The 14,850-nt window shown below is 42.4% G+C and overlaps 1 protein-coding gene across 2 annotated transcripts in view; it reads right to left on the reverse strand.

The window, feature by feature from the left end:
* Positions 1-2,507, reverse strand: part of ACO1 (aconitase 1) — an 88,776-nt gene extending 86,269 nt beyond the window's left edge. Inside the window, exon 1 of one of the 2 annotated variants that reach the window (XM_075594723.1) lies at positions 2,352-2,507. Coding sequence is in view for 1 of the 2 variants with exons in the window: in XM_075594720.1 (XP_075450835.1) it covers positions 447-498 (52 nt within the window). In the remaining variant the exon portion in view is untranslated. Of the gene's footprint in view, positions 1-446; positions 604-2,351 lie in introns of those variants that run through there. The other variant, XM_075594720.1, reaches the window with a different exon arrangement.
* Positions 2,508-14,850: the final 12,343 nt, after the last annotated feature.

Genomic DNA, 14,850 nt, shown 5'->3' on the forward strand with positions numbered 1-14,850 from the left:
ATTTGCATGTCATTTCCCAGAATCCCTTGCTGCAGTGGAAGTGCTGTATGCTGGGTGATAATGGGGAAAGGCGGGGTTGCAGACCTGCTTAAGACATGCAGATGAGCATACAGCTATATTTGTATATGTATGTATGTATGTATGTATGTATGTATGTATGTATGTATATATATATATATATATATATATATATATATATATATATATACATACATATACACATACACATATCCGTTATTGTCATATCATAGGCATCAAACACAGTATAAGGTATTTGAGAACATATGCCCTTATTCAATATGGAGAGCAGTATAACGGTGCTTTAACTTTCATTGTGGAAATCAATGCATTATTTGTGGTGTGTGTCACCTCACATCTTACCATAATGAATAAGGGCATAGAGTGTAGACACTTCATTCAAAAAGCTTCAGAAGTTTCCTACTGACCTTGCTTCAGCAAGAACTTGAACCATATACATAAAACATCAGAAACCAACATTTCAGCTTGACCATCTATTAAATGTTCGAGGGGTTTTCAATGCATTACAAATCACATCCCAACAGAATCCAAGCAATGGGAGTGGATATATTGTCCTCTGGTAACTGCAGACCCGGTGCCATTAAATTAGTGTGACAACTAATCTAACAGAGCACTCAACACCTGTGTTACATGTAAAAAAAAACAGATTTCCTATATAAATATTGAAAGTCACTTGGCATCAATCATTCAGTGTTTAATAAATTACACACTTGTTTTTATGTTGAACTAAATAATGAACAGGCCCTTCTCTCATGCTTAAAACGTAGTTATATTGCAAACAAACTGTTCTACTCTATGGAAACCGTATGTCCGGATTTTCACGGTCAGACCAGCCCTGGTTTTGCATGTAGAGATTAGTTCTTTTTTAAATGTCGGAATAAGAAAGCTAAAACTAGGAAACGCTATTTATGTCATTCCCGGAGTCAGGTGGTCCCTCAACTATCTCAAAGAAATGCTATGAATGTAATCCAATAAATCTGAGAATTACACTCACTTGCAAAGATAAAAGCAAATGATAGTAATACTTAAATCCTGACAGAACAATACTGGTGCTGTAATACATACTGCCTATTTTCAAAAAAGTAATGGTTGTGCTGTAACTAAATAACAGGTTGTTAAGACAACAATGGAACTAGACACACAACGTTGTGTTTTCAGGGCCAACACCTTACAGGGGCAAAATGTACTGCAAAGCCCATCTTTATTTTCCTGGGTCTTTTCTAAGTGGGAAAAAGTTTCCCTCAACATCCCTGGAGCCTGGGATAGAACAACATGGCAGATTGATACAGATTGAATTATAGTGAGAAGATATCATTGCCTTTGTTGGAAGGGAGAGACAATAAACAGGGATTCAATGACAATCCTTAAAACTAAAGTGGTTTATGTCAGTAGATTGAGGGTTTGATTTTATTAATGTGTAAATGGGCCAATTGGATGGGTTTAGCTCAAAATTGATTTTGGGTTGCTTGCACCTTTAATCAGTATACTATATGATACTCCTTGGCACAAAGCCATTTTTTTTCTGTGGAGATGAGTGAGCAACAATAAGATGGTTATTCATCAACTACATTACAGGTTAACAGGTTTGAATAAAGCTTGCTGAATCTGGGTTAAGTGGGTGTCTAGTTCCTGCTAAAGTCCTTGCAAATCACTTTCTAACTATGTGCTCTCCAAGTGCTACAGGATAAATAGTGCACCGAATACCGAGCACAGCGATGTACACATTTATCAAAAGTATATATAAGTTATCATTGTAAATATATTTACAATCGCATATATATTTATACACAAATATACCTACATTATAAATACATGTTAACAATAGTGGACACATTTACAAAATAATTAACATCTTCAGCATTAATGTGAGATAAATATATATATATATATATATATATATATATTATTATTTTATAAAACTTTTTCATATACGTGCACATATATATGCAGTGGTAGAAGTGGCTACAAAAAACTGGCACCGTGCCCACCTTTAATCAATTAAATGTAACATTGGCGACTATTTTAGACAGATTTACAATTTATGATATTTTTGCTTAGAAAGCAGAAATGGAGGGAGGCTTCTAAAAATAAATGACACTCTTTAAACAGAAGACCATTAGCCTGGGAATAAAGAGCAGTGGTAGTCTGTGCCCCCTAATATCATACTTCAACGTGCGTGTGTGTGATATATATATATCTATATATATATCACACACACACAATCATAATAGTGACAGAGAGGACAGCAACTAACGCTATATTCGGGTATTATCAAAACCATGTCATGTATTGCGGTTCTGTGCTCCCCTCACCTGCCAGCTCAGTGCAGGGCCGTGGTGTCCCCTTCCTGTGGACAGACAGACCTCTTATCCCCTGCCTCTGGGCCTCCGTACCCCCGCTGTGTCCTGCCAGCACCCTGGCTCAGAGCTGGAGGAGGACAGAGAGAGGGAGGGAAGTACATGACTCGTTTGTAAAAGAGCAATTAAAGTTTTGGTTATTTAAAAAAAAAAAAAAAAAAAAAACTTCAGCTCCAGTAGGTATGGCCCCCACCAGCTGGCTTCTGATTGGTGGGCAGTGGTGTGGTCCTGGCCGTGTCACAATGACAGTGCTGAACGTGAGATGTGTACATAGAAGACACTGATCACGTGACTCTTGCTTGTGCAAGAGTCAAAGCCTGACTGTGCACTATGCAGCCTGTGTATTTTGTTCTGAAGTGACCTTTATTAAGGAACAATCCAAGCAATATCCTACATGTGTTTATTTTTTTAAATAAATAATTTCTGTAGTATTAGATAATACTTATTACCTTTTTCTGGTTTTTCAACTCTTAATGCCATGTTTAATGAATTGTAGTATACTAAACATCCTTTGATTTCTATAGCAGCTTTAGCCCAGCAGTGCAAGATTTTTGTAACACTTTCCTGTTTGTGATAATTTGTTGCCAATATCCCCAGCGGTTTGATCTGTAAACTGTAACAATAGATAATGTTACCTTAGAAATACATTATTAGGCACAGTATATCTGACGGTAAAAACTTGCAGCGTGAAGGTCCCATTACACACTTTAACCTGTGAGTATCCAGCAAAAGTACTGGGAAACGCTGGTTCCAAGTATAAGACATTGAACACCCCCTAAGCTCACTCCTATTGGAACTTTCTACTTACAGGTACAAAGACATTGACACTTTTCTCTATTTTTTTCCCCTTGATCCTATTTCTAAGTGACCAACAATATATACTGTATGTCACTAAGTTGTTTGCTGTTTCAATATTGGTGCACCTTTAGACCTATTGTCTATATCAGATAGAGATACAAGTATCTAATTTTCTTCAAATAATACAGTCACATTAACCTATCTACAAGCAGATTTGCTTAAAAATTGTTAGATTTCTAAATTGCGCCGAATGCTTTTTATATCATTGATATTTTTGTTTTTTGTGTTAAAACCAGCATCGGGGCTGCATGGTTTAGAAATGTTCCTATTCCTATGTTCCTGCTCACCTGATATTCATTTGAATATATACATACACACACACACACACACACAATCAGATTTCTCATTTGGCCAGGGCATAGGGCAGCAACATTTTGGGGCGGCAAAAATTGCCTCCACCATATGCTTTTGCTGAACTCTCGGGACCAAATGGGAATGCACTTGTCTTTATCAGCCACCTTTCTGACGCCCTTCTGCGGAATCCCAGCGTCAAATTATGCAGACATCACAAACGTGGCGAGACACGACCTCGTTGCCATGGCAACGTCAAGACTTCATGTTTCTATGGCAACGCGCCGTCACCTTCGTGACGTCATTTGATGCTGGGATTCCGAAGGAGCAGGAAGATGGCCGACAAAGTCAAGTGCCTAGGGGCGAATGATTTTGAAATACACACGCATTGCCATAGTGGTTCCACATGGTTAATCCCTTAAGACTGTTAACCCTTTACACTAATTAGTAGTCCCCAGAGGGAGGGGGGGGGGTTGGCTACACTTAGAATGCAGTATCTAACTCCAGGGGAGAAAACAATACAGACCGGCGCCTCAATGTCCAAAAGGAAAATAAGTCCAAAGATGTGCTGCAGTATCCAGTAAAGGTGATCCAGTTGTTAGACAGCAGGCTCCACAGCAGCAACCGTGGTATATAATGCAAGGGAGATAAAGGGAGAAATCATAGCGTGACACTGTATAAAAGAACCATATACACACACACACACACACACACACAAGACATACACCACTAACAATACTGACAGATAGGCTGACTATATAACAGAGATTTATTAGAACAATATATACTAAAATGGCAGTGAACTGACGGAGCAGGTCTAGGATCCGGTGTGTAAAACCGGAATCCTACTTACAAGAATCCAGAGTTTTCAGGCAGTGGTAACAAGTGGTGCTGTCTGGTAGCAGCTGATCTTAGGCGCGTGGTGCTCCCGCAATGGCCGCAGGCGCCTCTTCTGATCACTATCAGGCCGGGCGTCTCTGCAGGCCACTTCTCGCGATGTCTCCCATCCGGAATGACGTCACTCGCTAGGCGGAGCCGTTCGTCGCTTGCCTCTTGCCGCACTCGTCTCTCCTGCCGTCTATGACTGAGGATTATTGCAGGGGTCCGCTCCTTATTCCAAGTGTGCACGTTTGAGTAATGTAGGCAGCTGCTCCGTCTGGGTCTCCTGTTCCCGAGATGTTGGGTCCCTATTCAAGGATGCGCCACCTCTTGGCATTGCCGCAGGCGGTGTACTCTGATTTCTTCTCTCTCTGCTGCAGTCTCCGGTTCGGACCGGAGGGGAGACATCGCGAGAAGTGGCCTGCAGAGACGCCCGGCCTGATAGTGATCAGAAGAGGCGCCTGCGGCCATTGCGGGAGCACCACGCGCCTAAGATCAGCTGCTACCAGACCGAACCACTTGTTACCACTGCCTGAAAACTCTGGATTCTTGTAAGTAGGATTCCGGTTTTACACACCGGATCCTAGACCTGCTCCGTCAGTTCACTGCCATTTTAGTATATATTGTTCTAATAAATCTCTGTTATATAGTCAGCCTATCTGTCAGTATTGTTAGTGGTGTATGTCTTGTGTGTGTGTGTGTGTGTGTATATGGTTCTTTTATACAGTGTCACGCTATGATTTCTCCCTTTATCTCCCTTGCATTATATACCACGGTTGCTGCTGTGGAGCCTGCTGTCTAACAACTGGATCACCTTTACTGGATACTGCAGCACATCTTTGGACTTATTTTCCTTTTGGACATTGAGGCGCCGGTCTGTATTGTTTTCTCTGTGTTTTTCACTAACTGTGTTTGGGTTAGTTTTTTTCCTGGCAGCCGTTCCATATTTAGTTAATAGTTATTATTTCACATTGTGGTTTGTATTTTATAACTTTATATTCTGATTTATATTGATATTTTTAGCGCTATGTACACCATCCTTTTTTTCTAACTCCAGGGGAGCCCAATCTTTTTTTCCCTGCGCACCCATGCCGTCTGTCCCTCTCTCCTCGCGCTCACCCTACTTACCTTGCTTCAGACGTCCTGGCGCCATGGCAACACAATGTCACATGACCTCGCGGCGTCATTTGACGCCATGTTGCCATGGCGACGTGTGACCCGATGCGCCTGAAACAAGGTAAGTAGAAGTTTACAGATGCCCTGCAGCTCCCCCAGCATTAATTTAAATGTATTCGGGAAACGTGCAGGGGCCTCTGTAAACCCCGCACCCCCCCGCAGCGAGTCTCCCACTTTGCGCACCGCTGTCCTACTCCATTTCCCACTCAAACCTTCCAAAAATCTGGTAGCCCTGCCACAGTTTGGAGCTCAATTACTGCAAGAATGTACAGTATAATACATAGTGTGGTGGCTGCATCTGTTGTGAACGTGTTAGCCTTCGATATGCAACAATCTCGTTGCTTTGATCAAAGAGCTTCTCTCTCACTGTGTGACCTTGGGCAAATCATTCTCTTCCTATGCTTCAGCTGGGGAAGATAAAAAATAATGATATGATACGATTATTGCTCTTTTTTTCTCCTTGGCAGGCTGCCATGAGAACCAGATATTAACAGGATTCCACCTCATAGGCTGCTTCATAAATACATCTGCAGAATAAATTAAATAAAAGTAGCTGTGTTAGCTGTGTTAGTCCAGTTGGGAGAAGAATGACAAATCCCAAGTAATATCCATTATCTCTGATAATGCAGACGGGAAGCGCCACCTAGTGTATATTGAGAGCAGTAATTTATTGAAATGAACTAACTACAGTAGTTGTTTCCTAAGGCCCGTAATATAGTGGTTGCGCTTGCTCCGCCGTGCGCGTGCAGCACTTATAATTGGCTGTGGTTAGCCAGGCGTTCTATACTAGGGCTGCGCGCGCGCACGGCAGTGAGTGTGGAGCCGACCGATAGGGGGGAAGACTCCGAAAAGTATGTTTTCCCGCTTCTCAGAGTGAGGCTGCAATGTATGTATGTGTGTATGTATGTATGTATATGTGTGTATGTGTATATATGTATGTGTGTGTATATATATTTATCAAAATTGCACATGTTAATAAATAATTTATTCTCACAACATGTCTGTTTTTTTTTTAATTTTTAAAATATTATATAATAAATTATTAACTTTCAAACACTCTATACACACACATATACATACACACACATACACCCGTGCGCGTCATAGCCTGTCGTTCACAGTACGGACCCATACATACAAAAAGTGTGCGTCACGTGCACGAGCATTCACATACGCATGCGCCAACTATAAAACATGCCTTAGGCTGCATCCACGCTGTCGTTTACCCTGCTTGGCACGGTTAGCACAATCAATTTAAATTTGTCCGGCCACACACACGGTGCGTGCGCGAGCGTGCATGTACGCTCACAGGCGCTGGGCGCGTGCCGAGACAAATTTAATTGACTTTGAGGCGCACTGAGGGGTCACATGACCTCCTCAGCCAATCAGCGCCAGTCAGTGTTTTGGCCAACACCCCCACACCCCCCTCTCCCGCTCGCGCTTACAGAAAAAGTTGCCGGACACCCGAACGCTCATGCTTGTAGAGTTGGTGACGTCACTACTCTCAAGCGCTGTCCACGGCATGGGGGACGCAGCCTTAGAGCAGGGGTGCTCAACTCCAGTCCTCAAGACTCCCCAACAGGTCAGGTTTTCAGGATATCCCAGCTTCAGCACAGGTGGTGCAGTCTTTGACTGAGCCACTTATTGAGCCACCTATGCTGAAGCAGGGATATCCTTAAAACCTGACCTGTTGGGGGGTTTCGAGGACTGGAGTTGAGCATGCCTGCTCTAAGGAAACAACTAGTTAGTAGTTCCTCACTTAAAGTTGGGTTTAATGTACTAGGTGTGCCACTTGATCACCTAGAGTTGTCCATATTGTTCTGGTTTTGGAATTGGGATGGTAGATGTAAAAGTTTTAAATGGCGGAGGCACTGCTATGTAAAAAGAGAAACCTCAGGAATTCCAGCTCTTTAAATCTCTGAACTTGAATAGTGCAGAAGAAATTAGTACTGCAGTATTAGGTGATCTGTTTTTTATTTGGACTAACGATAGATATTATAAGACAAGCTTTCGAGAGTTCTCCTCTCTACCTCAGGTCAGCAATACTGATTTACAATATATTCCATGAGTTTAATACAGATGTAAAAAAAAGAAACACAAGATAAGCATTAAGGCAGATGATGCAGAGAAGGAATAAACAGACAGGGCAATAAATGGATGAAAAGGACAGTGAGACACAGGACCATCCATCAGCAGTGTGCAGGGGGGTGGAGATGCATGGGTGGTAAAGCTGCCAATCACTGAAGGAGCTGTAATTACATCATGTATGTGTGGCTGGCAAATGCTCTTCGCGTATGTACAATTGGCGAGCGCCGACTGCCCATCTGCGACATTTGTCCTGGTTTTTGCCGGACAAATATGGTCAACCTATCCATAGCTGTCACAGTGATCACATCTGCAATCTTACCTGGCAAGAGCTATAAACTCCCAGCAATTCATCAGTCATTGGAAGGTTATTTAACCTTTGTTTGAATTATTTTCTTGTACAACTCAGTTTTCCCTATTGATCGGTCAATGTTTTTCTTCTAGTCTACAAAGGTGCAAGGTCTTGAGTGTTTTGAAACAAAAACAAATTTCAGCACACAGATACAAATAGAGAATAGAACCCTTTGGTGTGTGATTTTTGGTAGTGTCACGTGTATTTAGTCACATTAAAAAAACAGGAAGTTCATGTGAAAAAAAACGAAAATATGCTAGCTGCAATTTTTAATGAATTATCTTCTCCTTACTAACCTTTTCAATGAGCCAGATCTATATAAATCAATGGAGGTGTTATTACTTTATTTCACAGCAATGCTCGATATTGTGATTTGTATGCACAATTGCACAATGTTGTTACTCTGAACCGCAGAAAATCACACGTTAAAACTTGCGCCAGTGGTAACATGATATGGTGTGAGAACGTGAGCAATAGGCAAAAACAGTCCAAAGACCAAGTCTGGGTCTCCAAAAAGCAATCCCAACAGTACATTTAAGGCACTGTATGTTTGAATTCAGAAACTCTACAGTAATATCCAATTCCTTAAATCTTGAATAGAAAAGGTATCCTTAGCAGCTCCACTTATGATTGATTTGATTGATAAGTCTCAGGGTTTACAGCATATACAGTACATGTAAAAGAAGATGGTGCTTGGCTGGTTCTGTTGTTAGAGAGCTTTCACAAATCAGCTATACATGTCCACATAGAAAGGCACCTAGTTAACTTCCTAAATCAATAACTGTAGACTTGCTTGTCCCCCTGCATATCATAGACTATATCCCCAAAAATTGCAAAGTGAAGACTCACGCTTGTGAAAGGGTGCATCAGTCCAATCCTGGTGCCGTGGGTTGCTGCAAGGCACCTTTAGAGAGCTGTTCGCCGAGTAGAAGTGAAGAATACGCGACGCACCACCAGACGCCTTGATAAAGTGCACAAGCACTAAACACGTCGGCTCCGGTTTTTTGCCGGTCAGTTGATCAGATGAATTATTAAATGCTAATTTTGTAGTTACCCTCTCTCCGGTTCATTTATTTTTCGCTCCGATGGTGCATTGCGCATTCTTCACCTTTTGATAACGTGAGCAATAATGCCTGCTACCTCTTTGCAGTGTGCGATGGAACTGAATCATCCTCAGACAAGCAAAGTTGGCTGAATTTTGGATCTTGCATGTCAGAACGACATTTGAAGAAAACAAAATTGGTTATGGACCTATTGTCATGGAAAACCAGAACTCTAGACCAGGATCAAGGCACCAGACAGGACACAGGAGTCAAATAAAGTGCATTTATTCTGGCCGGAGCCAGCAGACACAGCACAACGTTACAGCGCTTGCACTCGCCAAACAGGGGACTATGGGGGAATCCTAGCTAACTAGGTGCTAGGCGCTACTTCAAAGGCTTACCCAGGGTTTGCTTCTACACTCTGTGGGGGTAGGGACTGTCCATACCTTGGTGCTGCTATTCGCAAGTAAGCACTTTTGAAAATCCCGCTCAAAGTCCTGCTCTCCAAGTCTCCGGCAAGCGTACAGGTGCAGTCAGATGTATTGACGAGTATTCTGCCAGGAAACCACAGTTGAAAGCTGCCTGACCACTGCCTGCTTGCGGCTTCCCCGCAGCCTGACTAATTGCCCATCAGGATTAATAGTGGGGGTGCCTGAATCTGTGTGGGACTCCCGCTGCATTAATCCTACCAGGCCAAATCAGTCTGGAAGAGCTGCACAATGAGAGCAGATATGTACATAGTTACATAGTTACATAGTAGATGAGGTTGAAAAAAGACGTACGTCCATCAAGTTCAACCTATGCTAAATTTAGACAACAGATATATTCTATATCTATACTTACTTATTGATCCAGAGGAAGGCAAACAAAAAAACCCATTAAGGGGAAAAATTAATTCCTTCCTGACTCCAAGAATTGATAGAAGCGGTCCCTGTCCCTGCACAGCTGTAACAGACAATTACAATGTTTTTATTTTAATTACTGTACATAGTATTGAACCAGGGGGTCTCCGGAGCTGAACAGCATTAATTTCAGCCCTGGGGACTGCCTGCTTCCCAAGTTACAGGCCCTGGTATGGGGTCCTGATATCTCCTGCACATTTACATGTCCCATGGGGCGGGGTTGTTGGGGGGAGAGGGGGTGGGTAGTAGGGTGCCCATTGATTGCCAATGTGGCTGTGCCCCTGTTGAGGGCATAGATAACCACTGTGGCATTCAATGGATTAAATGGCTGTTTATTGTGATTGTAATTTATTTGTTTGTATTGTATTTGATTGTAATACATTTTATTTTATTTAGGGTGTGGATGAATGGGGCAGTTGCCCCAGGATGGGTGATTAGGCCTCCTGGGAGGGTTGCAGGAGGTGTTAACCCCTTAAATACCTTAGCGGTTACGCCCTTCACCCACCACATAAAAATACCAGTAACCCCTTGATTACCTTAGCGGTAGTAACTGCTAAGGTAATGAGCGGGGTTACTGGTGGTGTTTTAATGGTTGGGCATCGGCCCTGATTTTATTCAATGTTGGTGAGGATGAAGAGGAGGTCGACGGTCTTCATCCTTGCAGGGGTAAGTAAAACATTTACTAATGTATTTTATTTTACTATATATTTGAATGGGCAGCAAAAGCTCTAGTAGCCATATTTAGCAACTAGGGAATTTGCCCATTCTGTGGGAGGAGGGGGGAGTTTTTTGGGGGTAGTTGCCCTGGGGTGGGTTGTTAAGACTCCCAGGTGGTTAACAGGAGGTATTAACCCCTTAATTACCTTAACGGTAGTAATCGCTAAGGAAATTAGAGGATTAACCCCTCCCACAACCTTCCCAGCAGGCCTAATCACCCACCCCAGGGAAACTACCCTCTTCACACACCCCCTCTACCACCAACAAAACAGGTATTATTTTTATTACATAGTATTGAAGCAGGGGGTCTCCGGAGCTTGGAGGAGATTTTAAACTAGGATGGAGGGGGGGGGAGGAGAAGGGCAAGAAACAGATAACGAACTAAATAGAATAGATGGGGGGGGGGGAATAGCAAGGAGTTATGGAAGTAGAATGGGGGCAAGTGCAAGTTTGGCAAGTAGCGAGACACCCATAGTAAATACAGATAGTACTAGAAAACTTCTAAAGACTAAACCCAATTGGTGCAGGAAGATAACTGTTCAGATTGAAAAAAACCTTAAATGCATACTTGCTAATGCAAGAAGCCTGACAGATAAAATGGGGGAGCTTGAACTAAGAGCTGCAAGGGAGCAGTATGATATCATAGGCATTACTGAAACATGGTGGGATTAAACTCATGACTGAACAGTTAATTTAGAGGGTTATTCCCTTTTTCGGAAGGATCGAGCAAATGGAAGAGGAGGTGGAGTATGTTTATATTTTAAACCGGATCTAAAACCTATTGGAAGATGTTTATGAAGGGAATTATGAAAATGTATAGAGCTTGTGGATAGAAATTAGTAGTCGAGGTAAAAATATAAATAAAATGTTTGTAGGGATATGCTATAAACCAGGGTTGCGCAAACTTTTCCCCATGCGCACCCCTACCTGCTCTCCTCTGCGCCTTCCTCCCCGGTATCAAATGCTGCGCGGGCTCATGTGATGTCACATTGCCATGGTAATTGGTTAACTGAGGAAGAAGTTCATAGGCGACTTGATAAAATTAACGTTAATAAGGCACCTGGCCCCGATGGCTTACATCCAAGAGTCCTTAAGGGGTTAAGTTCAGTAATAGCCAAACCATTACATTTAATATTCAAGGACTCCATTTCCACAGGCTCAGTACCACAAGATTGGCGTAAAACATATGTGTTGCCTATATTTATAAAGGGAACTAGATCACAGCTGCTGAATTACATACTTGTAAGCCTGACTTCAATAGTGGGGAAGCTACTTGAATGTTTAATATGAGATAATATTCAGGAATACCTAATGGAAAACAAAATTATTAGTAATAGTCAGCACTGCTTTATGAATGATAGATCATGTCAAACTAACCTTGTTTCTTTGAGGAGGTACGTAGGAATTTAGACCAGGGTAATGCAGTTGATGTGGTCTACTTAGATTTTGCAAAGGCTTTTGATACGGTTCCTCTCAAGAAGTTAGTGTACAAAATAAAGCAAATTGCACCTGGATTGAAAACTGGTTGAAAAATAGACAGAGAGTTGTCATAAATGCGCTTTTTCAGGTTGGGCTAAAGTTGTGTGTGGAGTACCGCAGGGATTGGTAATTGGGCCCCTGCTTTTTAACTTGTTTATTAATGACCTTGAGGTTGACATAGAGAGCAAAGTCTCCATCTTTGATGACACTAAATTGTGTAAGGTAGTAGAATCAGAGCAGGATGTCATTTCTCTCCAGAAGGACTTGGAGAGACTGGAAACTTGGGCAGGTAAATGGCAGGTGAGGTTTACTACAGATAAATGTAAGGTTATGCATTTGGGAAGCAAGAATAAATAGGCGACTTACAAATTAAATGTGGATAAATTAGAGGAATATTTGATGGAGAAGGATTTAGGAGTGCTTGTAGACAGCAGGCTTAGCAATGGAGCCCAAAGTCATACAGTAGCTGCAAAGGCAAACAAGATCCTATCTTGCAATGGATAGAAGGGAAGTAAACATAATTATGTCCCTTTATAAAGCATTAGCAAGACCACACCTGGAATATGGAGTACAATTTTGGACACCACTCCTTAGAAAATACATTATGGAACTAGACAGAGTGCAGAGAACAGCCAAATTAATAAAGGGGATGGAAAATCTAACTTATGAGAAGCTAGCTAAATTAGATTTATTTACATTAGAAAAGGTGTGCCTAAGAGGGGATATGATAATTATATACAAATATATTCGAGGACAGTACAAGGAGCTTTCAAAAGCTGCCCAAGGGCAGTACAAAGGACTCGGGCATGCCTTAAGGTTGGAGGAAAGGAGATTTCACCAGCAACAAAGGAAAGGGTTCTTTACAGTAAGGGTAGTTAAAATGTGGAATTCATTACCCATGGAGACTAGGATGGCAGATACAATAGATTTGTTAAAAAAAAAAAAAAGTTAGACATCTTTTTAGAAAGGTATACAGGGTTATACCAAATAAGTAAACATGGGAAGGATGTTGATCCAGGGAGTAATCTGATTGCCAATTCTTGGAGCCAGGAAGGAATTTATTTTCCCCCTTGTGAGACATCATTGAATATTTCACTGGGGTTTTTTATTTGTCTTGCTCTGGATCAATATACAGTAAGTACGGATGTAGGATAAAGTATCTGTCGTACACGCAGGTCTTTTTGCAACCTCATCTACTATGTAACTGCATTAATTTCAGGACTGGAGAACCCGTTTCCGAGATACAGGTGGTATGGGGGTGCCGTTATCTCCTGCAAGTTTAATTCTCCTGTGTCATGTGATCCGGACATTTAAACGTGCAAGAGATACCAGCACCCCATACCGAGGCCTATAACTCAGGAAGCAAGGGGTCCCCAGGGCTGAAATGAATGTACTTCAGTTACGGAGACCCCCTGCTTCAATACTATGTAATTCAAATAAAAACATTGCGATGGCCTATCAGAGCTTTACAGTGAAGGACCGATCATGTGTAGGATTAACACAGCGGGAGTTCCATTCAGAAGCAGGTACTCCCCACTGTTAATTCTAATGGGAAATTTCCCTCTGCTCTCCACTTTGCTGTGATCACTCCATGTTTGGTCCGCGGTTCACCAGTACATATGCGGGCAGGGTGGAGATAAAGCTGACTGCATCTCCTAAGTCCTAGGACACAACGCAGGTTTGAATTTCCCATTCAAATCGGCCCCGACCCCGTTCTACGTCTCCGGCAAGCAGCCAAGTCCCAAGCAGGTTTGTATCTCCCGCTCGAATCTGCCATAAGCCTCATTCTGGCTGTATCTGGCAAAGCCCTCGGAGCACACCGCTTAGTCAGCTTCCACTCCAGCGTCAGAATAAACTCTGGAGTTTAGATCCGGCTCCCTTTACAATTTCCCTTCTTCCATTGAAAAGCATGGAAAAAGGAGCTTCAACCAATCAACGCGCGGATGCCGTGTGCGGACCAATCAGAGAGTGAAGGTTCGCCTGTGTTGGCAAATCAGAGTTGGAGGTGTGACAGGGGCAGGTTTAGGCTAGAGTGGGAATTTCAAACCAGCCAACCAGAACAGTCAACGGGACTGGGACCCGGCAACTGTTTCCCTGGCCGGTCGGATAGCTCCTGCTGAGATAGGCGCCTGGGGTGGGCACAGGCTCCGCTCTGCGAACCAGTGCCCCGCCTTTGTTCCTCCATCTACTACTCCAGAACGAGCACCTACTGCATTCACGTACAGGCTGGATAAAGGGGGTTGTCAGCTCTGCATGTCCAGGGAACACAGAAGGGCTTTATAACAAGTACACCAAAAAAATTATACAAAATAAAGGATTACACCATACATTCATAGATATATGAAAGGAGAAAAAAAGATAAAGTGCACACAACGCTCATGGTATAGTAGTTTTAATAAAATATAATTAAAAAACAAGTGGCATTGCACTCACAAGGTTTCCATAGAAATATAGCCTTCACACTTTCAGGGGAAGTGTGGCGCATGATCGGAGAGTCCTGCAGTATCCGGAGTAACCCGTTAACCCTACGCATTTCGTGATAACGATCACTTCATCACGGGAAACCCTGACAAACATCCGGATACTGTAGGAACTTCCGAGCAGGCGCCACACTTTCCCTGAAACATGTGAAGGGTACAGTCCTATTTTTTGGTTTTGTGTGCTCTCTTTTC

Source organism: Ascaphus truei, chromosome 1 (genome assembly GCF_040206685.1).
Source record: "Ascaphus truei isolate aAscTru1 chromosome 1, aAscTru1.hap1, whole genome shotgun sequence".
NCBI classification, from domain to species: domain Eukaryota; kingdom Metazoa; phylum Chordata; class Amphibia; order Anura; family Ascaphidae; genus Ascaphus; species Ascaphus truei.